This window comes from Thunnus maccoyii, chromosome 5 (assembly GCF_910596095.1).
Source record: "Thunnus maccoyii chromosome 5, fThuMac1.1, whole genome shotgun sequence".
NCBI lineage: Eukaryota > Metazoa > Chordata > Actinopteri > Scombriformes > Scombridae > Thunnus > Thunnus maccoyii.
In genome coordinates, this window is record NC_056537.1 from 32,372,293 (window position 1) to 32,397,323 (window position 25,031).

Sequence of the window (25,031 nt, forward strand, 5' to 3'; positions counted from 1 at the left end):
ATTAACACTAAATACATTTTGACCACGCTCACATGTAAGACCTACACACGAAGCCTTGTCTGTTCATTTTCAGCATACATTTGAAGTATTCATAAGCAATTTCGCACTTAACACAACTTCATGTGGAAAGCAGTATTTTAAACTTGTACTAATGGAAAGAGCGCTGATATTTAATGAAGGTCTGAACTCCTGAACTGAACACGGAGGAATTTTTGCCTTGCTAATTTTTGCCTTGCTAGCGGCGGAGCAAAAGGACAGTCTGTAAGCGGGACCATCCGTCCATGTATCCATCACAGAGCAGAATGGAATGGGCAGGTTCATGCTCCTCAGAGGATGAACCTTTTCCACTCTAGACATAATATTTCCTGCAGTGCCAGCCTCAGGTTAAGTCAGTCAGATAGCCATTAAACTTGCCTATCATATATATGTAAAGTGCTATTTCATCACACTGATTCAATTATCAGTTCCTTCAAAATAAAGTAGAAAATGCAGAGAAGAGATTTTTTGGTTTTGCCCATTTTTTAAGATATTTAGCAATAAAATAAACATAGATTTTAGAAACAAATCATTATAGAGCCTCATTTTTTATACAGAATTTGTAACAGAAACTCAGTTTCTAAATGACGCATATTTCCTGAAAGGTATAATGGTCTCCACTTTGTAACCTGCATTAAATCATAGTTAACAGATATTGTGTCCATGTATTTAAGCCTGGAAACAAGGGAGTGGGAAAAGAGGGAATGTGCATTTAGAAAAAAGAGGAATTGTCTCATTATAAAAAACAAAAACACATTTGTTTAATAGAAAAGAGAAATATGTTCTATTAAGTGCATGTGTATTGTACTTTTTGATGTTTTTTTCTGTTTTATGTCTTGTCTGTGTTTTTAATTTTAATATACATGATCAAATTGAGCTAAATTGTCAATGTTATTATTGTTATTATTATTATTGTACAAACACTAGAAAACTGAAGTTAAAATGCAACTGCTTGACAGTAAAGTAAGACAATACAATATAAAATGTTGTATTAAAGCGTTTCTATTTTCTAGATTTCATTTTCAAATTTATTCACAATATCAATTTGTCATTTCAATATCCAAAGTCCCATTTCAGTTTCTTTTGAACATTTAACTATGGTCTGATTATCCCAAGTAATAAAATCATTCACCATTCCATCTAATTGTCAATTTTCCCTTTCAATCCCAATGAACTCCGGTTGAAAGTCAAAAAATTGCTCAACTTTGTATATTTCTTTATAAATGATTAAGAACAGAATAAGAACAGAATAGGCAGTAAGTGGATGACTCGGACAGATTACATTTAAGTCTATGGGCGCAGCTCTCAGATAATGGTGCAAGCATTTCAACTATTGTTTGGTTGCGTACAAACAGAAAGCAAAAATAATTGTGAGAAACCATATGATTGACCACTTTGGTGCTTTAATTCCTTTGACGTAAATGGATGACACTCATCGACAACATCTTACAAAACTTCCTCATGCATCAGTTACAAAAGTACAAACTGAAACAACAGTTTCACTCCTCATCTTTCACAACATAACTTTGGTTAAAGCTAAGCTACTTTTAGTTTAGCCTGCTATTATTTTCCCTTATGGTGAGTTCCAGTGTATCACAACACAGACAGTAATAAGGTGTGAGAACAAGTGCTGTTTAGGATACAGAGCAGCTCGGAAACGTACTTTATTTACTGTAAATGATAAGACATTATGGAATGTTAAGTGTCTATGCAAAAACAGGAAGCTCTACGCGCATGTAAAGCAACAATATTCACAGTCAGGTCTCACCAGACTGGTCCTGCTGCTTTCTAGTGTTGTGAGTGTGACAGATAGCTCCAGGAAATTCTTTATTTCAGCTTGTGTCATATCACTTTGCACATAAATGTATGAGAATTTTTGTGACATGTCGATTACAACTGGGGTTTAACACAATGGCCAAAACTTAAAAACTGAAAACAACTTAAATGTAGTTGTTGCATCTATCAAAAAACCTGCATGCTGTTGCACCAGCTGTGTTCAAACATTGCTGCTCTTGTTTGCCAGTTGGGACTCACTTGTAAAAACATTGCTCCATAGTGCTGATAGTGGTCAAAACCTCCACAGGATAGCCTTTAACTATTGAAGGGGAACTCCACTGATGTAACACCTCAGCACTACTGTATATGTGAAAACAATTGTATAAAGCCTTTTGTGTCTCCAGAGGGAGCAGTAATTTATCATTCAAGTGATGCCTTGAGTGACAAAAAATATAAGAACAATCTGGGGGTGTGGAGTTCAAAAAAAAAAAGTTAGCCAGCACATGTCGGCTTATTGCTGGTTTCACGTGTAGTTGTCTGGCAGATGAAAATATCAATGGCCAAAATGTCTGATGGGAAATATGCTGATTGCCAAATAAATAAATAAATAAATTCATTAATAACGTATTAAATAGCCTAATATCGTGTGACCTATAAGATGTGTTGCCAAGACAACTTAAATACAAACTTATATATATTATTATGCAAAAGTTTGGTTTTGCCTCTGCTGTTAAGACATTGAGAGATTCACTGAGTGTTTGGTCAGATGTGACTAAGTGTGGCATGAGATTGCAGCAGTTAACATGACACTGAAAAGTCTTACCGTTTTCTCTCCGGTAATGTTACATCCAGCACTGGCACAATGAAACAAACTAATCAGCCTGCAGCTCCACGGTTAAATAATATGTAATTGATCAGTAGGAGGTTTAACTTTTCCCCGGCCCCAGTGAGGATGGGAAAAACGTGTGAGAAATTTTAAAGAGATGATGGTGACTGAGGAAATTTAGGCGTTTAACTTATAGCAGGGTGCATAAGAGTTAACTTAACTTACAGGGTTCAAAACTAACTTTTTCACCACCTTGTATGTTTGGTTCCTGTGTGGATGAATCTGCAGATGCTGAGTGTGGACACATGATGCAGCCAGTTTCATTATGAGAGGTGGGCTCAGGGAGACCGCAGCAGGTGGAGGCGGTGGCGGAGCTGCAGCTGCAGGCTGCATTTAATTAACAACAGCAAGGCTATTTGTTTTATTGTATTGTTTTAGCCTGTATGATCAGTTCACAAAGTTTGTGAAGAGTTCATTCTGCTGACTAAAATACATTTGTTGGATCATGTTTGTGTTTTAGTGTTTTATTGCTGTTTAAATGTAGGCTATTATATGGCTATTTAAACAATATGTATGGAATTCTGAAATATTAATGGACATATTGGCCGTCAGAAAGTCTTGCATAAACTCTGGTTTTGATTACTTTAGTTGTAGTGACAGTGCAACTACATAAAGTGGCAAGTTTAGTGTGAAACCAACTAGTTACAACCAGTGTTGGGCAGTAACATGTTCATTTTGTAATGCGTCACAGTAATGTGATTACTTTGTTCAGTAACGGGTAGTATAAAGGATTACAATTTGAAATTCAGTGACTAGGTTACTAATCCTAGTAACGCTCTGTTACTTCGAAAGCCTGGGGGTGGACTTGTTTGCTGTCTTCCTGATAGTTTGATGGAGGGTTGATTTCAGTTTGGTCTCTGTGGTCTCTGTAACATTAGCTTGGTGTGGGGGCTGGAGGTGTGAGGACACCAAAACAGATACGTGTTGTGTCTTCTTAGCTGGCTTGCTAATGTTAGCCACTGGTAAGGCTACATTCAGGAATCAGCTGGTTTTGTTCAGATTTGGAGCCTGTGAGAACAAAGCAGCTTCACCGAGAGGATGAGACTTCATGCAGTCAATGAAGCTAACGTTAAGCTAACTGTTGATGGCCAGTAAATACCTCCAAACAAGGCTGGCTGCTTGTTAAACCACAATGTCTTCTTTTTCCTTTTCCTACATGTGTTGAAGAAGCAGCTGTGGAGACTTTGAAGTTGTTATAAAGCACCTTTGAGTAAAGTAATGAGCAATGTAGCTAATTACTTTTGCTGTTGAGTAATTAGTAATGTAACTGCTTTATTAATGAATAATATGTGATGTGTAAATTAGTACATTTTCTAAGTAACACTGGTTACAACATACCAGTTAATGTTGACTTTGCACTCAAACTTACAGTGAAATGAACATTCAGCTGGTGCAACAGGCTGCTGCCAGTCAGTTATAAAAGGCTTCTCTCCTGTGGTTTGAATTTTAGTGGCGTGACCCTTTTGTTTACATTTGGATCCAAATTGCATGTTCACATAAATATTTACAAAACTGTTTGCTTATATTTTTATTCTAGAGGTGACGTACTACTCCGACTCCTACTAATTCTCACTGCGACACGTCATCATACAGTATTCGTTTAAACCACAGTTTTAACCCCGTATGTGTCTTTGATGTGTGTGGATATCATGAGAGGTGTGTCTGTATCAGCGCTGCATGAACTCTCACTGAGTGTGTGTGTGTCTCTACTTCGTATGTGCTGCCCCTGAGCTGACGACAGACAGCAGCAGCTGTAACTCACACAGAACAAACGGGGTCAAGGGATTCCAAAACTGTACTGACTGGAAAGCCAGGTCAGAGGTCATGAAGGCAGCAAAACACATCCAGCGACTCAAGAGTCACTTGCAGCAACGTCTATTTGTGAACCAGCTGGGCCCAGAGAACTTGGTCAACCGTTGAAAACTGATAATCGAGTAAAGCGCTTGTGCTCCGACGTGTGTACATTCAGTCCGTGTGCTCAGTTAGACACTTCAGTGAAAATGTGGCAGTCATCTGTCTAGAACTGTTAGCAGTGAAGGAGATGCAGCAGATACTGTAATTAAGTTCGGATTTTTACTCCTTGAATGCTTTTCTGTGATTCATGATTTTTAAGTCCTCTTCCATTCATACACCAGTCTGTGCAATGTATTCTGGGATTAATTTAATAAATAAAGTTGATAAATTATTGTTTACATGAACACATTTTTCCCTCAGCGTTGCTCAACTACTACTTCAGTTAACAATATTCTGCTCTGTCCAGAATTTGTTGCACAGCTGTTTTTATCTGAGAGTAAAACGGTAACAGCAGTTTTCCAGTGACAATCATGACACTAAAGGCCCCAGTACACCAGTTATTTTGAGCTATCGTAGATGAAACAACAATGAGAGAAACATAGTGAAGTCTTCGGCCACCAAAGGCTGTCAACAAGTCCCCCAAATTAAGTTTTTTGTAACTGCTTTCTGGAACGATACATAAAAGCGTTTTGTGATCTGACGTCTTCTCATTCCTCATCTTGGTTAAGGTTAGGGAAAGATCATGATCATGGAGCATGACGCCAATGTCTACTTAATGAGAAACGGCACATGAAAAGTGCTGGATTAAAGTCTGACGTTTTATTGACGCATCCATTCCAAACTTCTTCCTATGCAGACTCTCTGGCTCTATAACAATTCCCACAGCTGCTTGAGTATTTGTCAATTGAACATAAACATGTGTAATTTTGGGGGAATTCACAGAAATGACAGCCTCAAGATGGCCCGCTTCAAAATTCTGTTGTACATTTAGGATCATATTGTCACAATGGGACTGATGGGATCTTACTACATGAAATGACAGTCTACACTGGGCGATGCGATGTTGTAGGCACCATTTCTGAAAAGGTAAAATAAGTATGTTTTTTGTTTTGCTGCATTGTCAAAACTCCAGGTCAGTGCAAACACATAATATGGGTGGATGTCTCTGATTGCGTATACTGTACGTTTTCTATTGACATGGTACTGTTACCATTCACCGTGAATTCATTGCACAGACTGTGACCGAGATTTTATTAAAGCTCACACATGCGTCGTGTGCCTGGACTCAAAATGCATTGCATTCTGGTCTACAGTGAGGCTAGAGTAAAGTGGTGCAGGCATCAGCCATGAACAGTGGATTTCCCTCGGTGCGACTGCTGTAAAACGTCCCTTTACTCTCCGATCCTGCAGGGACTGACATCAAAATCTGAAGTTTTAGGTCACAGAAAGATCTACTATCGTCAAACTCTACTGCAGCTGCTGTAAATATCTGGCTATATTTTCTACGTTTGGCCTGAAAGACCAACAATACAACCACCAAATAACATAATACATCCTAAAATGCATATTGCACCTCAACAATACTTTAAAATGTTTCCTCTAAAATGTGCGTCATAATTTCTCATATTACAATATGGTCAAGTGTTGTTGAATTCCCTCACCAGGCAGCAGATCACCAGTAAACATTAAAAATGAGGAATGTCCGCTGAAATAAAAGGGCAAAAAAAAAAAAAAAAAAAAAAAAAAGATCAAAACCCACGTTAAAAAGAAAACTAGTTAATAGAAAATTTGCCATAAAACCTATAATATTAAAAAGTGTTTAAGATGAACTTCCTGTCCCATCAAGTCGTACAGCATAGATTCAGCAGAACAGTCTTCAGTGTTAAACCGTACAATATAGAATCACAATCCTCAACATCTAGTGACTATAATATTTTAGTGTTCAGAAATTCCCAGATCCCAGACCTACGGTGCGTAGAAAGTACCAGTGTGGAAAAGTGAAGGAGTACAGAGCCGACGCAGCGGGTCAGACTCTGATTCGGAACATGCCCTGGCTCAGCTGAAGGCGGAAGAGTCGACAGTTGGCGATGCGCAGGGCGGTGCAGGTTGTTTTGGAGAGGTCAGTGGGTAACATGGGCTTGGTGCGATGCCATGTCCCGGTGCTGCGGCGAAACTCGCGGATGTAGTCGAAGCTCGTACCTGTGCGCGCGGGAGACATCAACGTTACACTCTGACATATTGACATCGCTGTGATGCTGATCTGTTGTTGTTTTGCACAGTGTTTTAATATATATATTTTTCTTTTTTTACTGACCTGTGTCCAGGTCTCCCACCACATAGATGCTAGCTCCAATCGCCACGGCGCCGTAAACGAATGATGAGCTGGTCTGGATACACAAGCTTTGGTCGTCCAGGAACATCCACCTGCACCCGACACACAACAACGATCTCTTTACATTAGTATCAGAAACAGTAAGCTAGTGCTCTAGCCTGGAGAGACTTTGGGTGGAAGAATATAATGAAGTTCTTTAAAAACACCGGCACATAAGACTCTCCTATGAGAGGACACCTCATGTCCTGTAAATGCAACAGAAAAGGTAAATCATTACCATGTGTTCTGGGATTGCTCATTGAATTTACAAGAAAATGGATGTAAACAGAAGTTCCCACAGTTTGAGGATTGGTTTAATGTGATTCATCATATTTTTTTGTAATGTAGAAACGAATGTTAAGATCAGATCTACAGTAAACCAGCAGGATTGTATTTATGCCCCTTAGCTGCTCTTGAGTTATGATCTGTTCTGCTTTTTTCTTCCATAAAGTAAAAAGAAGCATTGGAAGCACAATGCATGTTGATGCCCCTCTTTTAACTTCATTTTAAGTATTTTTTAAGCATGTACATGTGTGGATTGATGAAAATAGGTGTGAATGTCCACATATATATATGTGAGTGTAAGTGTGTATGTTTTTTTTCTTTGTTCTTTTGGCTCTAAATGTTAAAAACTGGAATGTGATGGGAAGTCTGCTTATGCTGTATATCATGTACTTCTGTTCCAAATAAAAATTAAAATAGACTCTAACCACGTAATTGCATAGTTTGGTTCAAGTCTTGTGGCGACTGTGTGAATACTTTTTTTTTTGTCTTGAGGAGACATTCCTGCTCATAAAAAGTTAAAAAAAATTGAATTGCTGAAAAAATTCCTTTAAGAAAAAAAAACCAACCATACAGACCTCCTCATCTCGTCATGGTAGAACTCAGACTTGCAGGTCATCATGTGTCGTTGCTCTGGGTTGTCGTTCTCTTGGCTTCTCACCCCGCCGAACACGTAGAGCTCCTGGCCGACGCCACACGCCACCGACCCGAATCTGACCACGACAATTTCATTTTAGACATGTCAAATATAGAGTTCATTTATTTCATATTTGAAGGGAGTCCGATCATCCTCAGAGCCAGCACCACATAAAATGTATCAAAGAATTGTGACTGAGGCTGTGACTGACAAAGAAGGGATGTCAGTACTGATGTGATGCGCCTACTTACAGAAATGACTATTTCCACATCAAAAAAAACAAACAAACAAAACTTACTGATCTGACTAACTCACAATAGGTCTTGAAGTCCCCCTCCACTCAAAACTGTGTTTTGCTATTATCACTTCACTGTGATTTTTGAATTTCACTGCGTAGAGTTTGTTTTCACATTCATCTGCTGAAAGAGGAAAGTTTCTCTGTGCTCACCTTAAATCTCAATTTGACTGTGTGTCTGTATGAGCGTGGTTTGTGACGTCACATGCTTGAGTGCCAGTCGTGGTTGAGTGCGCAACTTACACAAGTGTGATGTGGAAACTTGAATCCTCCAGTGCACAAACACTGAGAATGAACTTTTAACATGAACAATATTTGCATGTTCATACAGTGGCTTTTTAATAAGGAAATGGTAAGAGACTTTTTGTGGTCTTTAACCAAAGGAAGCAAAGCTAGAGTAGCTTCTTGAAAGTGATGCTACAAGCTGATATACCAGTTGAAAATCACTCTTCAGGGAATGATGTCACAACATCTAGACGGTTCAGTGTTATTATTGGCGATTAGGATCAGTAAAACATAACTGGTATTACACGTCCGGAGATACACAGACTGAAAGATTGTGAAAGTTGAATGTTTCTTCACATCTCCACGGTTCCTGCTGTGACTAACTAAGTACATTATCACGCAACAGCCTCAGTCAGAGCTACTTCATCTTCCGGAGCACCATTTTTACATGTCAAGTCTCATTGCGGAGATATTCGTCAAACTGAAACTAAAACTTACACCTCCGGGAGTGCAATGACCAAGAAGCTGTGTTTCACTTCCTGTTGTGTAATACATACAAGTGCAAAGTTCAGTATGGAAGGCTGAAGTTAAATGAGTGTATAACATGGGGCGAAGAATATCTACAATGGAAAGAAAGAAGGAGATAAGAAGTCCATAAAACAAGAGAAGGACAACAAATATTGACTTCAAACTGTTTGTACCACAGCTGATTAAATCAAAAGATCCTATTTTCTTTTGTCCGGCTCCACAAAAGCTGATGCAATCAGAGGCCGTGGTTACCTTCTCTCTTTCAGAGGACAGAGGCCCGTCCACTGCTGGGTTTTGGGGTCAAAGCATTCAACAGAGTCAAACAGCTTCCCGTAGGAGCCCCCACCCATGGCATAGATCTTCTTATTCATGGAGGCATAGCAGCCGACCTGAAAGAGGAGAAAGAGATGAGTGTACAAGTCACAGCGCGTGGAGAGAGGTTAACTGTGGAAAATGAATCACTTAGTCTACAGTCTGTCTAATTTCTGGACAAGTCTGGACAAGGGTGGTGTTGGCCCCCGGGCACCGCTCTGCATGGTCATGTCAGTTCCGTTGTTAAGTGTGTGTGTGTGTGTAACACTGTCTGGAACAGTCAGTGCAGAAACTAAAGAACAGACAGAATGAGTGAATAAGTAAGAAGATAAAGTCCATTTCTCTATTTGTGATCCACTGAATTTTCAAAATTTGTGTTTTCTTGAGCGTCTGCCGTTTCCATCTCTTTCTGTGTTTTAAGTCACAGAAACTGAAACAAACTGAATCTTTCGAGTTTGAACTGTTGGTCAGAAGAAACAAGTTATTTCAGGATGTCATCAGTTCTTTATGAATTTTTAAGAATATTGAGAAAACAATGCTAAAACCAAGCAGCAACCTCCAGTGCTGAAAAATGAAGTCAATGAGGAAGTGCAAAAAACTGCAGTTCCTCAAACAGCCACTTGAGGCTGTCTCCAAAAGTGAGTCAATCCCCATAGACCTCCATGTTACAATGTCCAACTTTACAGCAGGAATAACCATGTTTACAGTCTGGTACAAAAAATGGTTTTGGTCTCTAAAGCTAATTTCCCCTTTCATGACAACTGTACGGGGGGGGTGAATTTTTTATTAGTCACTTGTTTAAATGTTATTAAGGCTTAAAGTTATGCATAATTAAGGGCGTGGCCGCTTTGAGTGACAGGTTGCTAGCCGCTAGGTGGCTTGTTTCGGTAACCAGGCTTCATTCAGCCCGCCCCAGCTCCTCCCCAGCTCCACACTCTCGTCCAAATATGGTCACTTCTCAAAAATCAAGATGGCGACGGTCAAAATGCCAAACTCAAGGCTTCAAAACAGGAGTCCACTAACCATTGGGTGATGTCACAGTGGCTATGTCCATTATTTTTTATATAGTCTCTGGCTAAAACTCTGCTACTGGCCTCTAGAGGCTGCAATTGTCATTACACCTCACAATACAAATGTTTAACTTGCTTTTTCTTAAAGCCATATATTTAAAAGGATTTCTCCTCAGGGCAATGTAAACGGGACCAAGGGATGGTTAAACAAATCTAGATGTAATACAGGTGTTTCAACCTGCGTTTAATATGCCCCCTCCTGGAGGGTCTGGGGGGAGCTCAAAACAACATTTAAGAAGTGACATATTTTTACTATTCTATGAGATAATTTTGCCCAAGTGTTCAACTGTGTTACATCAGTGTTTCCCCCATATTCATTCTAGCACCGCTGCTAACATTTCAAAGGATCATTAATCAATGGGCTACTAATGATTTCCATTTGCATGCTGTGTGAGCATGATAACTACATTATCGTGGAATTGTTTTGAGTCATCGACTAGTGCATCAAATCCAAGAATCCTCCCTCTCCTCATTCTTCAAAGGGCACCTACGTGAAAGGTACTGTTATGAGAGTAACGTTGCTCCTTTAGGGCAGTGCATAATTTGTGTGGTTGAGTGTGTAGAGCGAGCAGCAGAAAAGTGACATGAATGTGAGCGGAGCAGAGATAAAGGTTAGCAGTAAGAGGTCAGACTGGCAGTCAATGTACAGTACAGACTACATGTGTGTGTCATTTAATAAACTCTGCAACTTCTCAAGACCAAGAAAAGTCTTTTGTTTCCCCAACTGCTAGAAAAGTGAAGGGGGTTAGCCCCGAAGTTAGCGACAATACGTTAGCCTAACCTGACTAGGCTCACTTAAGATGGATTGACCTTTAAGGTGGACCAGCTATTCTCATTTTAGTGTCAATCTCAGCCGTTCCTACTGTAAACAGAGAGTGGGGAAATATCTGACTGCTGAGTCTCCCCCGAGTTTGGCCCTGGCACCCATCCCTCTCCTATTTTGTGAATGTGGTATGTGTGCTACCTTGCGGATCATGGTCATGCTGGTCTGCAACTTCCAGGTATTGAGATGAGGGTCAAAAACTTCAACAGTGATGAGCTCTGTTTCTTCATTCTCTCCTCCGAGAACATAGATGAGACCATCGAGCTCCACCACGCCAAAGTTCTGACGCGCCTGTGTACATCAGTGACATGAATATCAAACCACTGTGCTGGAATCTGTACATCTGACTACACAAGAGTCTGAGAGAAAAACCCCTTATGACGTCATCGGGGTCATCTCATCTTGAACTTGGAGACTAAAAATTTGGAAAAGGCCTGCATTATAAACAGGAGGCACATTTACCAGCCAGGGAGGGTCTCAAAAAAAAGAAATGACTATATTGAGTTGCATTATCAGAAATGCAGGATTCACTCTTAACCTACAATAGATACTAGAAGTCAGGATATTTCGTCCTGTGTTGCGTTGATGACCACATCTTTGAGTAATCTGTCTCAAAGTCCAAATGCTGTATGGAGTATGACATCAAGCTTCATCTCTGACCCTTTAACCACATACCATCTGTTGTTGTAAGACATGACTTTACTAACAGTTCCAAAATGTGGTTGATGAATCATTACACCAATCTACAGGAGGTGCTCTGGCTGTGTGCCATCTTTTGAAATCACGAGACTGCTTTATCGTCTAGTTTTTTTTAACATCCCGCTGTTTTTTACATTTTTGGTAGTTGTTTACATTACATTATTTTAATCAGATATTATGATCTATCAAATATTATGAATACACTGAAGGGTGGTTTTGATATACAAGCAGTATTTACAGTGTTCACTAATATATAGTCGACATATGTGAGTGACACCACTTTTGTCTATGAAATGTGAGTAGGTGACAGTAAGTTGGTAGTGTTGGTGTCAAATATGTCTGTGCTGCCAACTGGGACTGAAACTGAATCTCTACTGCAGCACTGCTGACACCTAGTGGTCATGAAGTCAAATAATTAAAAAAAAAAACAGAGTGTACTGTAACATGGCTGCAGAAGTGCACTTTCTATGATGGACTGATAATAAATCTACCTTAGAAATCACAAACTGCAGCAAATTCCAATAGCAAAACTTGTTTTCATTCCTACATTAATCTGCATAGTAAAATACTTGTAATAGAAGGATGACTGTAGCTGCTGTGACCTCAGGAGGCGGGTCAGTATACCTGTAGCAGTGGGGGTATGGGGCTCCAGCTGTTGGAGTCAGGGTCATATTTCTCTCCACTGTCCAGGACTGTATTGTGTTCATCTGTTCCCCCCATCACAAACAGAAAACCCTCTAACAGAAAGGAAACAAAGTTATTACCGGTTTGTGCATTTGCTGAATCTGCAGTATGCACTGTTCTACCACATGAGAATTCTCTTAAGCCCCACTGTAGGTGAGAGATCAATCATTCAGTGAAAAGATGTGTTTTATGCATCATGTCAGGCATGGTGGATGTATTTTCCAGCACTACGCCCAGCACTGACCGGCAGCGACCACCCCGTGGCCCAGGCGGGCGATGCTCATTGGCTGGAGCTCGATCCAGGCCTGTCTGTTGGTGTCGTACAGCGGACACATGCAGCGCGTCACAGCGGTCGGCTTCCTGCTTCTGTAACAGGACAAAAACCATCAGGAAGTGAGCCGACTGTGATCTGAGTGAACTCAGCACTAATTAAACCTCTTCCTCTAGTTGTGATCACGTAGCACTCTTAAACACCATCATCAGTTTCTCTGTCATTGAGGGCAAAAACTGTCTTGGACCTTATTCACACATGAATGAAAACAAAAAAAGGCCAGTTCAGAAACACCAGACGCTTTATGTGTTTAAAAAACATATTTTTCATGCTTACTAAGTTCTGTAAATTTACAGCTACTCATGTATTATTCTGATGGATTATTATTATAACATAAAAGGTAATGATAAACTGGTGATGAATAATTATATGGAATCCAAATAGAATATTGATGATACAATTAAGACAGCAGACAGTGACTCACTTGCGATCCTCTCCTCCGGCAATAACAATACACTCAGAGTAACCTCGAGGTTTGAAAGCGGCGAGCATGGCCTCGCCCTGCGGCTGACTATCCCCCAGCACCTGCTGACAGTGCTCCCTGATCACCTCCCTCATCAGGGGCTCCCCCATGGCCTGATGGGATAGGAGGCAACACACACACTGAGATTAGCTACTGAGTTAACCAAAAACCAGAAAATGTGACCAGACCTTCACATCGTTAATAACACTTGCAAAGCATAGATTTTAAATTTTGGAGACTTTCTGCACCTGCTCTCTCAGGTAGCTCACGTCCAGACCCTGCAGCCACACTGCAGACATCACCTCCTTCATGTGCACCTGCAAATAAATACAGAACCAGACTAATTTTGAGACTTTACGTAATAAAGGCAAGCTTATCAGTTAAAGGGGCATTCCACCAATTTTACACATGGAGATAAGGTTAATAGTCATGAAGAGCACTACGCAGGCTGGAGGAGGTTTTACAGGTTTGAGAAAATAACCCCAATGATGTCATCAGGGTTATCTTTGCTTGGAAAGCAAACCCCAATGATGTCATCAAGGTTATCTTTGCTTGGAAAGCAAACCCCAATGATGTCATCTTTGCTTGGAATCAGACCACAAAAAATCTATATCAAAAAGCCAGTATTACGAATTACAAGGAATGGAGTTTGAAAGACACAGGCCTTTACCTAGCAGAGGCTCCAACAAAAGGATGCTATAGAGTTGCATTATGGGAACTGTAGGATCCAGCCTTTCTAGACCTTGACTCATACTAGAGACTAAACGTCAGTATATCTCAGCCGCTGCTGCTTCAGTTTTGATCTTTTGTTTTTATACTCTGTCTCTTGCGAATTTGCTAATTTTATCAAAGTGTAATAAAAATAACTGCTGGAGTGCCCCTTTAACAATGCCATGTGAAAAAAAAAACATTCAAATGATTCTGTACTGTTCTCTCCTATAAAGAATGGTGGTATTTCTAAATGTTAAAATGTTCCAGGGTCTTTAGTAATATTCTTGAAGAGGAAACAAAACATGAATTTCACAGTCCCCTGAAAGGCCTACAAGGACATACAACCTTCAAAAAACACTTTCATGGTGGGTTATTTAAGTAAAGGGCTGATACTCATTGTTCTAAGCATCTGAAAAACTTCAAATTGTTTCTCCAGTATTTTGCTATCATTCCAGGCAGCCATTGATTTCCATTTATTTTCATTTCCATATAAAAAAATTTGACTCTTGCAACTTGTTTGAGTTGTGTAATGTGTCACAGTGAATGTCAGCTCTACATTAATTATTATAAATGTTTCATTACTTTAATAAAAACAAATGCAGACTTGATGATTTTTTTTTTTACTACACTGATACTAATGGAAACAAATGGATGTCTAGAAAAAATACATTCACATTTCAAAAACACAACAGCATGTTTGTTAACCTCCTCCACTCCCCGAGGATGCTGGTGTCCATGGGTGACATCACTGTCTTTCAGAGGCAGTAGCGGGCTCAGTTTTAAAGCTACAGTGAAGACGGTATCACCATGTCATGCTAGCTAAATAACGCTCCACAATTATGCTAAATTTTGGTGAGGGAAAAACTAGCATGGCCATTTCAAAAGGGTCCCTTGACCTCTCACCTCAAGATATCTGAATGAAAATGGGTTCTATGGGTACTCAAGACATGCCCACTTTATACTTATCTCATGCAGTTTTTTGCATGCAATATAAATGTCTTATTTTCACCTATTCTTAAAATGGTGTATTTGAATATTTCTGCATACTGGGGTCCCTAAACAGTCTTGGATTTGCATGGATTGGGTCTGACTGGAAAGCTGACACTCTTGTGGATTCAATTAGCACAACTGTATTCATGTGTGATGATGTTAGTCCCCATAGTAGCCATTTCATTGTAGTAAGACCATTTTTGAAACTTGACCTCACTGTATAAAATGACCTATTGTGACTTCATGTGAAACTTTACAACCACAAACTAGAGATCGAGGGCATTCAATTCAGTCAAAACTGGTTACATTTTGCACCAAATCTGTGTAACAAATGGTATCAACCCAAAAATTGCTTTAACAACTTATGAGACATAATTGAGCATGGGAATGGGAATGGCCATCATATACTTCTATCATAATATTCTCAGCCCTTATACACTCTAAAACTTTCAAAATTTGATGAGGTGCCTAACCAACACACAACGTTCATTACAGATTTATTACTAGAAAACCTTGACACACAGTGCTGAGCTACATCTTAAATTAATCTTCAGGTTTCCAGCTTTCAGATGATGTATACCACTTGTATGTGGCATATACTGCTGACCTGCTGTCTCCCTCTAAACATACCTTATTCCTCCCAAAAATGGGTCTGTGGTAGGGGGGATGGGTGGGAACGAAAGAGGTTAAATACTTGTGAATGTGTTACAACATGAAAAACTACTGGTGTGCTCTTATAAGACACTATCCTGAAATACCTGTTCTATACATAGCTCTAGCTGCCACGTATATATATAGCTTTCACTGCACTGATGTCAGAAGCTTGATCTCTAATTTTCTAGAAATCACATATCAATCAAATCAACCCCTTAGTACACACAATTATAGACAAATTAGTTGACTAGGTGTAGAGCTGAAACCACGGACTGATTAGTTGCCAACTATTAAATGATATACAAATAAATATTAAAATATTTCCAAATTCTCTGATTCCAGCTTCTCAAATGTGAATATTTTCTGAATATCTTTGGGTTGTGGACTGTTGGACAAAACTAAAACCCTGAGCTCTGAGAAACAGTGATCGATATTTTTCACCATTATCTGACATTTTATAGACCAAACAACTATTCGATTAATCGAGAAAATAATCAACGAATGAATCGATAAAGAAGAAGAAAGAGAAGTGACTAAGAGAGCACAAACCAACATCCTGATCAACTTGTGATTAAAAATAAACATTTCTCCAAAAAAGTGATGTATTGTTAGAATTGACAAAATGTCACATAATTATGCAAAACAGTGTGGTTCACAAAACGGTGCTGAAATTTTTGAAAAGGCCCATATTCCCATTATAACTTTATTTCAGTCAGTAAAATTGATTTATTTTTCTAATTAGCCATTGATAAGGTGGTAAAAAATGTTACCTGTCTGCATTTTCCCCACCTCTCTTATCTCATCCCCACACTGAACCTGAGGTGAGTGGTACCCACCCTGCGATCCTCCGGGTCATGTGCAAACCATCGCACCACAGCCTCCAGCACGTGCTTTTCGTTGCCCACGTTCAGCTTCTCCATGGCCAGCACCTCGCAGAGCCGGTCCGGAGGCATCTCCCTGAACTCCTCTGTGAGCGCCACATCGCGGAAATGCGTCTGCAGGAACTCGGTGGCAGCGTAGTGAACGTGGTTAAGGCAGTAGTGCAGAGAGAAGAGTCGGATGCCGATACAGTTCTCTGCTGTGATGCAGCTTTCCAGGAACTGGCAGCACAGGGACTTGAGGTCAATCATGAGGAGCAGGTCAGATGCCTGCACCATGTCCTGGATGGTCTCTTCACTCAAAGTGATCTGTGTGTGAAGGATAGACACACACACACACACACATGCAGATACTGAGACAAAGAAAAGGGTGGGGCAACACAGGCCAAATATCCACAACAATATATCTGGATGGGCAGGAAACAGTGTGTCATTTAAGTTTACCACACTTAAAACCACACCTTGCTTTTGAGAGCATCCACACTTACTTCACCACTGAAGATGTAGTCCAGGATCTGTTTCATGATGGACATGGAGACCCCCTGCAGCTCAATCCTGTATATTGACCCATCTTCCTTTGGAGGATTGTAGTTCAGCTTGGTCCTAACATTAAATCATCAACACAGCTGAATATGACAGAACATGAAAATAAAAAATAGAAACCTGCAGCACATTATTAATTTATGCTTTCATTATTAATTTCTAGTTGACATTGTGGGTGTATGTGAAGTGCTACTGTGTGTAGCTATTGTGTTGTTTTGGTTTATACTGTTTGTTACTTTGCTGTTATATGTTTTAATTGTAAACTGCAGATGAATATTAGCTTTAAGCTAACTCTGGTGCAGTGCATCAAATGTTAACATTTATGTGTTTACTGTACATTGTCTCAATAAATACAATACAACTTTTAGCCTAGTGGTCAGTAGTAATGCTATTGTGAACGTTGACACACCCATGTTGCTGTAACATTGGTTACACCAGCTAAAGATAACAAATTCATGATCATATCTTGACTGGTGTGTCTGAAAGCAGCAGAAGGTCACTGCCAAATTGTCTGACCTGATATAAGGGCTGGCTGCGGCCAGGATGTTTTTCTGGACAGGGAGCTCCTCTCCATCCACCACCAGCAGCGCATCGTGGAAACTTTTCTCTTGCCAGAAGGTACGAAGCACCCTGAGGAGTTTCTGTGAATGTTGTGGGTCCAAAACCTTAGAACCAGCTTCACTCGATCCAGTATCGGGCATGTCTAAGCTTGTGAAAGAAGAAAACGTCAAGCAGAACTTCATTAAAAATATCTCCCAGTTATATTTCACAGCTACCTATCAAACGTAAGATAACAATACAACATAATTTAATTCGTCTAAAACAAAAGATAACACAACATTTATTTAGGTAACAACTGGCTACTCATCTAATCCTCCTCTACTACAACACGCCACAGTGGGCAGTACTGAGATCGTTAATAAACATCCAAACGTTCAGATTTATCTGAAATAAAATGCTGCTAAGTGCATCACTTGTATGCCGAATATTGTGGAAAATTATAACGATTCGTAATTGAATCATTCGTCACTCAATAGATATGCAATTGTACTGACTCTGAATGGCATCTTTAAACTGGCAGGTTTCTAACCGGAGTTTGGCGACGCTGCAGATGTAACAAGGCTAGGCTAGTAGCAAAACAATCCAAATGTCGTTCAACAACTGTTCCTATGGCAAAGACGATATAATGTCGCTAGCAAGATTATTTGCAATTCAGCGTTGGAAGTAGCTAAAGTTAGTCTTGTTAGGTTAGACAACTGAAACTGGTAAATGGGGAAAGCTATAAACACGATAACTAAGTCAAGCCTCAGCCCTACAGTGTATGTTAACTATGGTTAAAACTTGTCATGTCATGTTTTTCATTTTCCAGTTGACTTTTTCCAGTATCTTACCTTAAGACTAGGAAATGCGCCTTTCTTTCTTATGGGCACAGACTGTTGTTGCCTAACTGCATGCGGGAAAACATGAATCACTCGAGACGAAAATGTTTCAAGTGGACGTGAAGACATGTATTATGCTGTGTTCAAAGCCATAGGAAAGATGGAAAATGGAAAAGCCCGTGTGAATATATCATTGTATGGGCTACGTATCCAACGATAGCCAAATGTATTCATAGAAGAAACCATTTTGTGAGCTTTCATAATACCCACGGCAGCAGATTTGCTGAATGGTTTTAAAAAAGTTAGGTCTTTTATCATTACGGCCCATCTGATTGTATAATTATCTGGCTCTTGAACGCAGCATCAGCTAGGCGGAAACACGTGTGATAAACAACGTTCGAATATTTAATGAGCAACCTGTACACTAACAATATTGTGAGTAAATTACTTCCGCAAATGCCACTAGTAACGTTGTATTAACGACTTTGTGTATTTTGTCTTCACGAGCTATGATTTACAAAAACAACTTTGTGTGTTTTTTGTCTAGATTTCGGAGTGGTACTGCAAAGGTTTAATTAAAAAGAAGTGGAACGGGGCCATACTGTCAAACGGTCAGCTTAAAGGACTCGAGAATATATGGATGTATTATGAAAGCTCTTATTATACATCCATGCGAGAATACCGGAGTATTTCCGGTATCAGTAAAACCTTCTTCTGGGTGGTGGGCGTTTGCTGACAACTTGAATGGACAGGAGAAGGCAGAGTAACGTGACGGATCAGGAAGTGAGATGGGAGGAATTGGAAATAGGTAGCTGGCATGGATAGCGGGGGGCGGGAAAGTCTAATTTTTTTCCCACTCGCATTCCGCGAAGACCCGCCCTATTCTGCCTCTGATTGGCTAACACTCGATTCCTTCGTTAGTTAAATTGGTTGGGTCAGACCCGTATACGGTTGTGGGTTAGGTTTGGGCATGAGGAGTGAGGTGGTTAGCGATAGGGTAAGAATACCAGGGTCAGAGCCAATCAGAAGCAGAATAGGGCGGGTTTCGCGGAATGCAAGGGGAAAAAATAAAACGGCGAGAACATGGGCGAGAAGGTTGATGTTGTTGTGAAATGGAAGGATAAAGCTATGACTGGGCCATAGTCAAGATCACCCAGTACAAGACACTTTAAAACCTTGTTGGGAGAAGCAGAGGTGGGAAACAAAAAGCTTTGGATGGACTGTGGACTTTGGAAGAACAAGAATAAGAGTTTATTTGTGATTCACATACCGTACAAGCATCTATTGATAGTTAGCACAGTTACGTTCAGATCTACACAAATGCATCAAAGATTTGAGTTAATTAAGTAGGAGTAGCATTTATTGTTCCAGAGTTTCATCTCAAAGTAGGGAGAGGGATCACTGAGGAATTATCAGTTTACACAGGAGAAATGTTTGCAATATTGTCAACAGTGCAGTGGACAGAAGATACAAGACCGTTGAGAGCAATCATTTGTTCACATTCAAACTCATCACCATCAAGTTTACAGTACAGTCATTCAGACAGCAGGACAGACTCTTTGATAGAAGTACAGCAAACATACAGAATTCAAATGATGGGTTTTACAGTAACATTTGTAAGGGAACCGGCACATATTGATATCAAAGAAAATAAAATGTCAGATAAGGTTGCGAAGGAGGCCACAAAAATAATCAGTGGTTTTGCAGTGTTGAAATGATGTATGCAGAAAGGAACAGGAGAGATCAGACAATAATATAAAGACTTAGATTTGGACACACTGGACTAAACAGTGCACTATTCAAAACAGGTGAACATAATACAGACAGATGTGAATACTGTGGGCAAGAAGAAACAGTAAAGCATGTTATGTTACACTGTCAGAAATATGAGGCAGAAAGAAGACATCTGATTCAAAACCACAGAAAGACAAAAGTATACTTTGATCTATAGATATGCTACAGGACAACTCAAGAAATTAGTGTTATTGAATCCTAGTTCAATATCTTAGACTAACTCATTTAAAAATATATGAGTTATTTATGAATATTGTAAATACCAGACATTCTGATCCACACTCCATACCAGTTGGTGGCGGTAATGCACCAATTCGTTGTTTGCCAACCGCCAGTAAAACTCAAAGAAGAAGACGACGACGAAGAAGAAACACGATGTTTGTGATGTTGTAGACCAACGGTCAAATAATAATAGACTAGAACGGGAAAAAAACAGCTAAATGAAACCTTCAGCTCAGAGCAGACTGATTGTGGGCAAAGTGTGACAGCACCAGCAAGGCAAAGAGGAATATAAAGTCATCGTCAAACTTTCTCAAGACTGCATCGTGTGGTGAGTGGAAGCCAATTCAGCAAACAAAATCAACTAACAAGCTGCTGGGTGAGGTTAAGAATACGAGAATATTACGAAATGGATCATTGATGGGATGAGGCACAACAAGGGAAGGCCATGCGGCTGAAATAGATCGATTGATAGATAGATTATTGCACTTGCATTAGCAGCGGTTGTGTATTGCACTTCGAGGCGGGATAGTTGTCTGTTGGGGGGGGGGCGTGTTCACCGCTTGATGATAGAAAGTTGGCCCAAGGGAATACCTACAGTTGTGTCAGTTGACCAAATGTGGTAGGTGCAATATTGTTGGAGGCGAAACGTCTGAAAATAACTAGAAATGAAGAGAAATGCGACAACCTGTCCGTCATGATCAAATTCGCCGATCCTTGACTATCATGCATAGTATAAGCTATACAGGATACATGAGCTGTTAGGTTAGGCCGTATATTCCTCCACCACTGTGATGCTTCAAGTGCCAAAAGTATGATAGCCTATCAAGAGTGGTGCAGAGTCAGCAAAAAAAGCAGCAGAGGTGCAGAGAGTTCAAGTCTCTAAGGGATTACGCATGCAGAGGCAGTGAAGAAGTGTCCAGGCTGGCAGATGTCTCTAAATCAGTGGGAGCAGAGAGCAACAACTGACCCTGTGGGGAATGTGACAAATTTGCTGTAAAGGGAGATCTGCCAATAGTGGGCAAGAGTGAATTTGTCTTGTTTATGGTAGATGTGATAAATTGTTCGGCAGAAGAGATGGACAGGAAGACTGAAAAGATCAAGATCACAGTGAAATCAGCTGAGAAATACTTTTAATCAAAGGACATCAAGATGAGGGAGTGAGAACACTTGCACAAACCCAGGAGTTGCAGAAAGTAGGGCTACATCAGGAGAAGACCTAAATTTACTATTCAGTCTATTTGAATTAAGGAGAGCCATTTCAAATGCACTGCAAACCTCACAAGGGAAAGATGGTATCTGTCACAGCATAACTCATATGAAAGACAGCACACTTGAAGCAGTATTAATATTGTTTAACATGACGTGGGATACAGGCATAATCCCATCAATATAGAAGCAGTTATAGTAACAATACTAAAACCAGGTAAAGATTCATCGAATCGATCAAGCTATAGACCCATCACATTAACATCACATATAGGGAAGACTGGAATGGATGGTAACAGAGAGATTAACACACTATCTAGAGAGGAAAGATCTATTTTCTACTTTCAAAGTGGATTTTGTAAAGGGAGAGGGACAATGACTCTATTTTATGTCTGGAATCAGAAGCCAGGAACACTCAAACCAATAAAGAAATGGTTATTGCTGTGTTTTTTTGGTGTAAAAAAAAGCTACTGAGCCACACTCTAGTCCAGTAGGTGGCGGTAATGCACCTATAAGCTGGTTTGCCAACCACCATTAAAACTTAAAGAAGTAGTATGGCATGGGTGTGGTTTTTAGTCAGATAAATCAATTTAAAAATAATTCTATGTGGAATTAGTAAATCTCCATTGTATCGTGTATATATTGACCATATTGATCTGTCCAAGAGCACGTAACATATGCGCTTTTATTTTGATGGCAAACTCCTCCTCATTCTATCTACTTTTATCTCTCAGCAACTTGACACAGCTGATGCCACCATAACTTTGAACAAATATGTTCATATGTTTTTGGCAGGAATACACAGAGTTAATGTAAAAGACTACTAGCGTAGCTTAAGTTCATGTGGCGCTATCTTAGCTAAGAAGGAAGTGCAACATTTCTGTAAAACTGGAAACGTCCAGTAAAGTGGCAGTCCTTGCAGCAAAAGTTTTTCATGCTTAAGTGATCATTTCTGCCAACTACATAGCCAGAATGTGTCAACATTAAACACAGAAATAAGAATTCGATAATGGCTAATAGCTGGTGTGTCTTTTTTTATGATGTTTCTAGTTCCCGTGGCGATGTTGTGACGGAGGAACCACTGAGCATTGTAACTGGAGACACACCGTTTGAAACTACAAACATGCCTCGACCTGCTCGGAGCAGACTGTCTCCATGGATAGAGAGTCTGATCCAGAGCTTTGGCAGTGGGGAGGGCAGCAGCAGCAGTGGTGGGCGGCTGAAGGCTCATGTGATCGGGGTGGGTCAGATGTCTCAGTCCCAGGCCCAGAGCTCTGAGGGTCCCACAGGGCTGCTCTTCCTGTCCGACGGGATGGTCCAGATCCCTGCTATTCTCACTGCCTCAGCCTGGGAGCATCTTCAGGAGCAGGAGGACCGAGAGTGTTTCACCAGCCTGCTCAACACCACGGTTTGCATCCAAGACTACCGGCTACAGTTTCACATGGCCCCGGAGCAGACCAGGTGCAGATTCTTTTTATCAGTAGGAGAGCTGGTCACCACTGCAGCCGGCCCAGTTAAGGACAACACCCCTTGCTGCACCACACTGTCCTCCGTCAAGCTGAAGATCTGTAAGACATGGAGGGCGCTGCTGGGTCAGGAGGAGCAGGATTCTCAGAAGAGCCAGTGTGGGTTCGATCTGTCAGAGCTGCTGGGGGAGTGGCAGCATGAGTGTCTGCAGGCCGTGCTGGAGGACGTGCGAGAAAGACTGATGATGTCGAGGAGTCGACCTGTGAGCCCGCAGCCCTCCACCTCAACATGCAACCCGCTAAAGACCCACCCAGACACGCTCACCGCCACAAGCTGGGACGTAGACAGAATCAAATATAAGGGTGTGAAATGTTTCAATGTCCCCATGAAGTGTCTTCTCATCCCAGAAGAAGATGCAAGTGGGCTTCTCACTGCCTCTGAGGTCAGAAAGACAGATTTACCAAGCATTTCCAAACATTCAGAGAACACCGAGCCTTCTGTTGACGATGTCGACTGGCGAATAGCTGAGCCAGCAGTTGTAAAGAGAGAACACCACACCAATGAGAACCCCCCTCTCCCTGAGGAGGACATTGTGCTGCATGAGGACACCTTCAAAGGGATCATTGACTGCGACATCAAACCCTTATCCAACCCTTGGGACATTTTTCCTCCACCGTGTGAAACCTCCTCATCCTCTGATGCGTCCCCAGAAGCAACACCGAACCAGTCTCTGCACAGTCCCACCGCCACTAAGTTCACGTCCGAGCAACCCGTGATCTTAACCAGCACGCAACTATCCGTCCACAGCTCGAAGGACTCCGCGCACAGCAAAGGAGAGAACAGCTTCCTCCCACCATACCAGAAACTGCCACTCTCCACCAGGCTCCCCAGCGCCACCGCCTGCTGTTCAACCTCAGTTTCTGTGAGTCCACCAGAACCGTTCACCAGACCATCAAACATATCACCTGCTGCAGACGAACGCCGCACCCACACAGCACAGCCAGATTTTCCCGCTTTGAAACAAGAAAACCAGATTTTGGACATGCAGGAGGAGACTGCTCAGAGAAAACATAGGAAGGCAAAGAGAAAGAGAAGTGAGCCCACACCAGAAGCAGTAAACATATTAGTGGAAGAGGAAGAAGCTCAGATAAGTGGGAGCCCTCCATCATGGCTCTTTGACACTCAGACGGGCCCCATGGCCAAAAAAAGCAGCAGCAGCAGTCTGCTGCAGGGTGGACCTGTAGGGACGGCCTCGAGAAAGGTTCCCACTACTCACAGCGATGGCAGGCCCTTCTCTTACTCTTACCAAGTGTCAGGTCAGAATCTGACGGACTTGAGCCGAGTTAAAGTTTCAGAATCGTTGCTGCACTGGGCAGTGACGTATCTTGTTGTTCCAAAGCAGACAGATAATCCACACGACACGTCAGTAACGTCCGATCACACGTCATCTAGCAGGACCAACGTCACTTCACTTTAGCTTCAAAATGCTCAAGATGCTATTTCAGTTGTTTTCAGATTTATGGATATCACAATGTTCTCATCCTTAAACCTGCTCAGATTTTTGTAAGAAAGTCTTATTGATTTGCAAAGTGAAATACAGACATATCTAACTGTGTAATATACTGTATAGTTAAATCTATTTTGTACAGTAAGCGTTAAGCACTGAATAAAAAAATCTACAGTTTGTAAAAGATAAATTGGTACAAAAAAAGTGTGTGTGCATATATATATATGCCACTGTGCTAAATGCTCCACTATGTTCATCAGCTTGTTGCTAACTTTGTCTGTCAGCTGGCCAGGTAGTGCACAGTGAGTTTATCAGACTTTTTCAGGGTGGAATCATTAGCATTAGAGTGCTCTGATGTTATTGAGCAACATTTATACTGAAAGCACTGTTCACTGAGTTTACGTTCTTGATAATGTTATTTGAATAAAACTCAATTTTGCTCATTTCGGTGTCATATTTGTACCAGCT

The 25,031-nt window shown here is 40.7% G+C and overlaps 2 protein-coding genes across 4 annotated transcripts; one reads left to right on the top strand and one right to left on the bottom strand.

Moving 5' to 3' along the window:
• Window positions 1–1,404: 1,404 nt before the first annotated feature.
• On the bottom strand, window positions 1,405–18,601 carry gan (gigaxonin). Of its 3 annotated transcripts, none has more exons than XM_042411489.1 (13): window positions 18,380–18,601; window positions 17,505–17,691; window positions 16,934–17,048; window positions 16,404–16,754; window positions 13,461–13,529; window positions 13,174–13,325; window positions 12,663–12,784; window positions 12,359–12,471; window positions 11,177–11,326; window positions 9,083–9,219; window positions 7,724–7,858; window positions 6,807–6,916; window positions 1,405–6,691 (listed from the first exon to the last, which is right to left on the bottom strand). In XM_042411489.1, the coding sequence occupies exons 2-13, from the start codon at window positions 17,687–17,689 to the stop codon at window positions 6,519–6,521; spliced, it is 1,812 nt and encodes a 603-aa protein (XP_042267423.1). In that variant the 5' UTR covers window positions 17,690–17,691; window positions 18,380–18,601; the 3' UTR covers window positions 1,405–6,518. The 3 variants fall into 3 exon arrangements, with proteins under 3 accessions (XP_042267423.1, XP_042267422.1, XP_042267424.1); XM_042411488.1 differs by having other exon boundaries at window positions 17,505–17,696; XM_042411490.1 differs by lacking the exon at window positions 18,380–18,601 and adding an exon at window positions 18,044–18,135 and having other exon boundaries at window positions 17,505–17,696.
• acd (ACD shelterin complex subunit and telomerase recruitment factor) lies at window positions 17,527–25,006 on the top strand. The gene is made up of 2 exons (XM_042411487.1): window positions 17,527–17,606; window positions 22,640–25,006. The coding sequence occupies exon 2, from the start codon at window positions 22,713–22,715 to the stop codon at window positions 24,531–24,533; it is 1,821 nt and encodes a 606-aa protein (XP_042267421.1). The 5' UTR covers window positions 17,527–17,606; window positions 22,640–22,712; the 3' UTR covers window positions 24,534–25,006.
• Window positions 25,007–25,031: the final 25 nt, after the last annotated feature.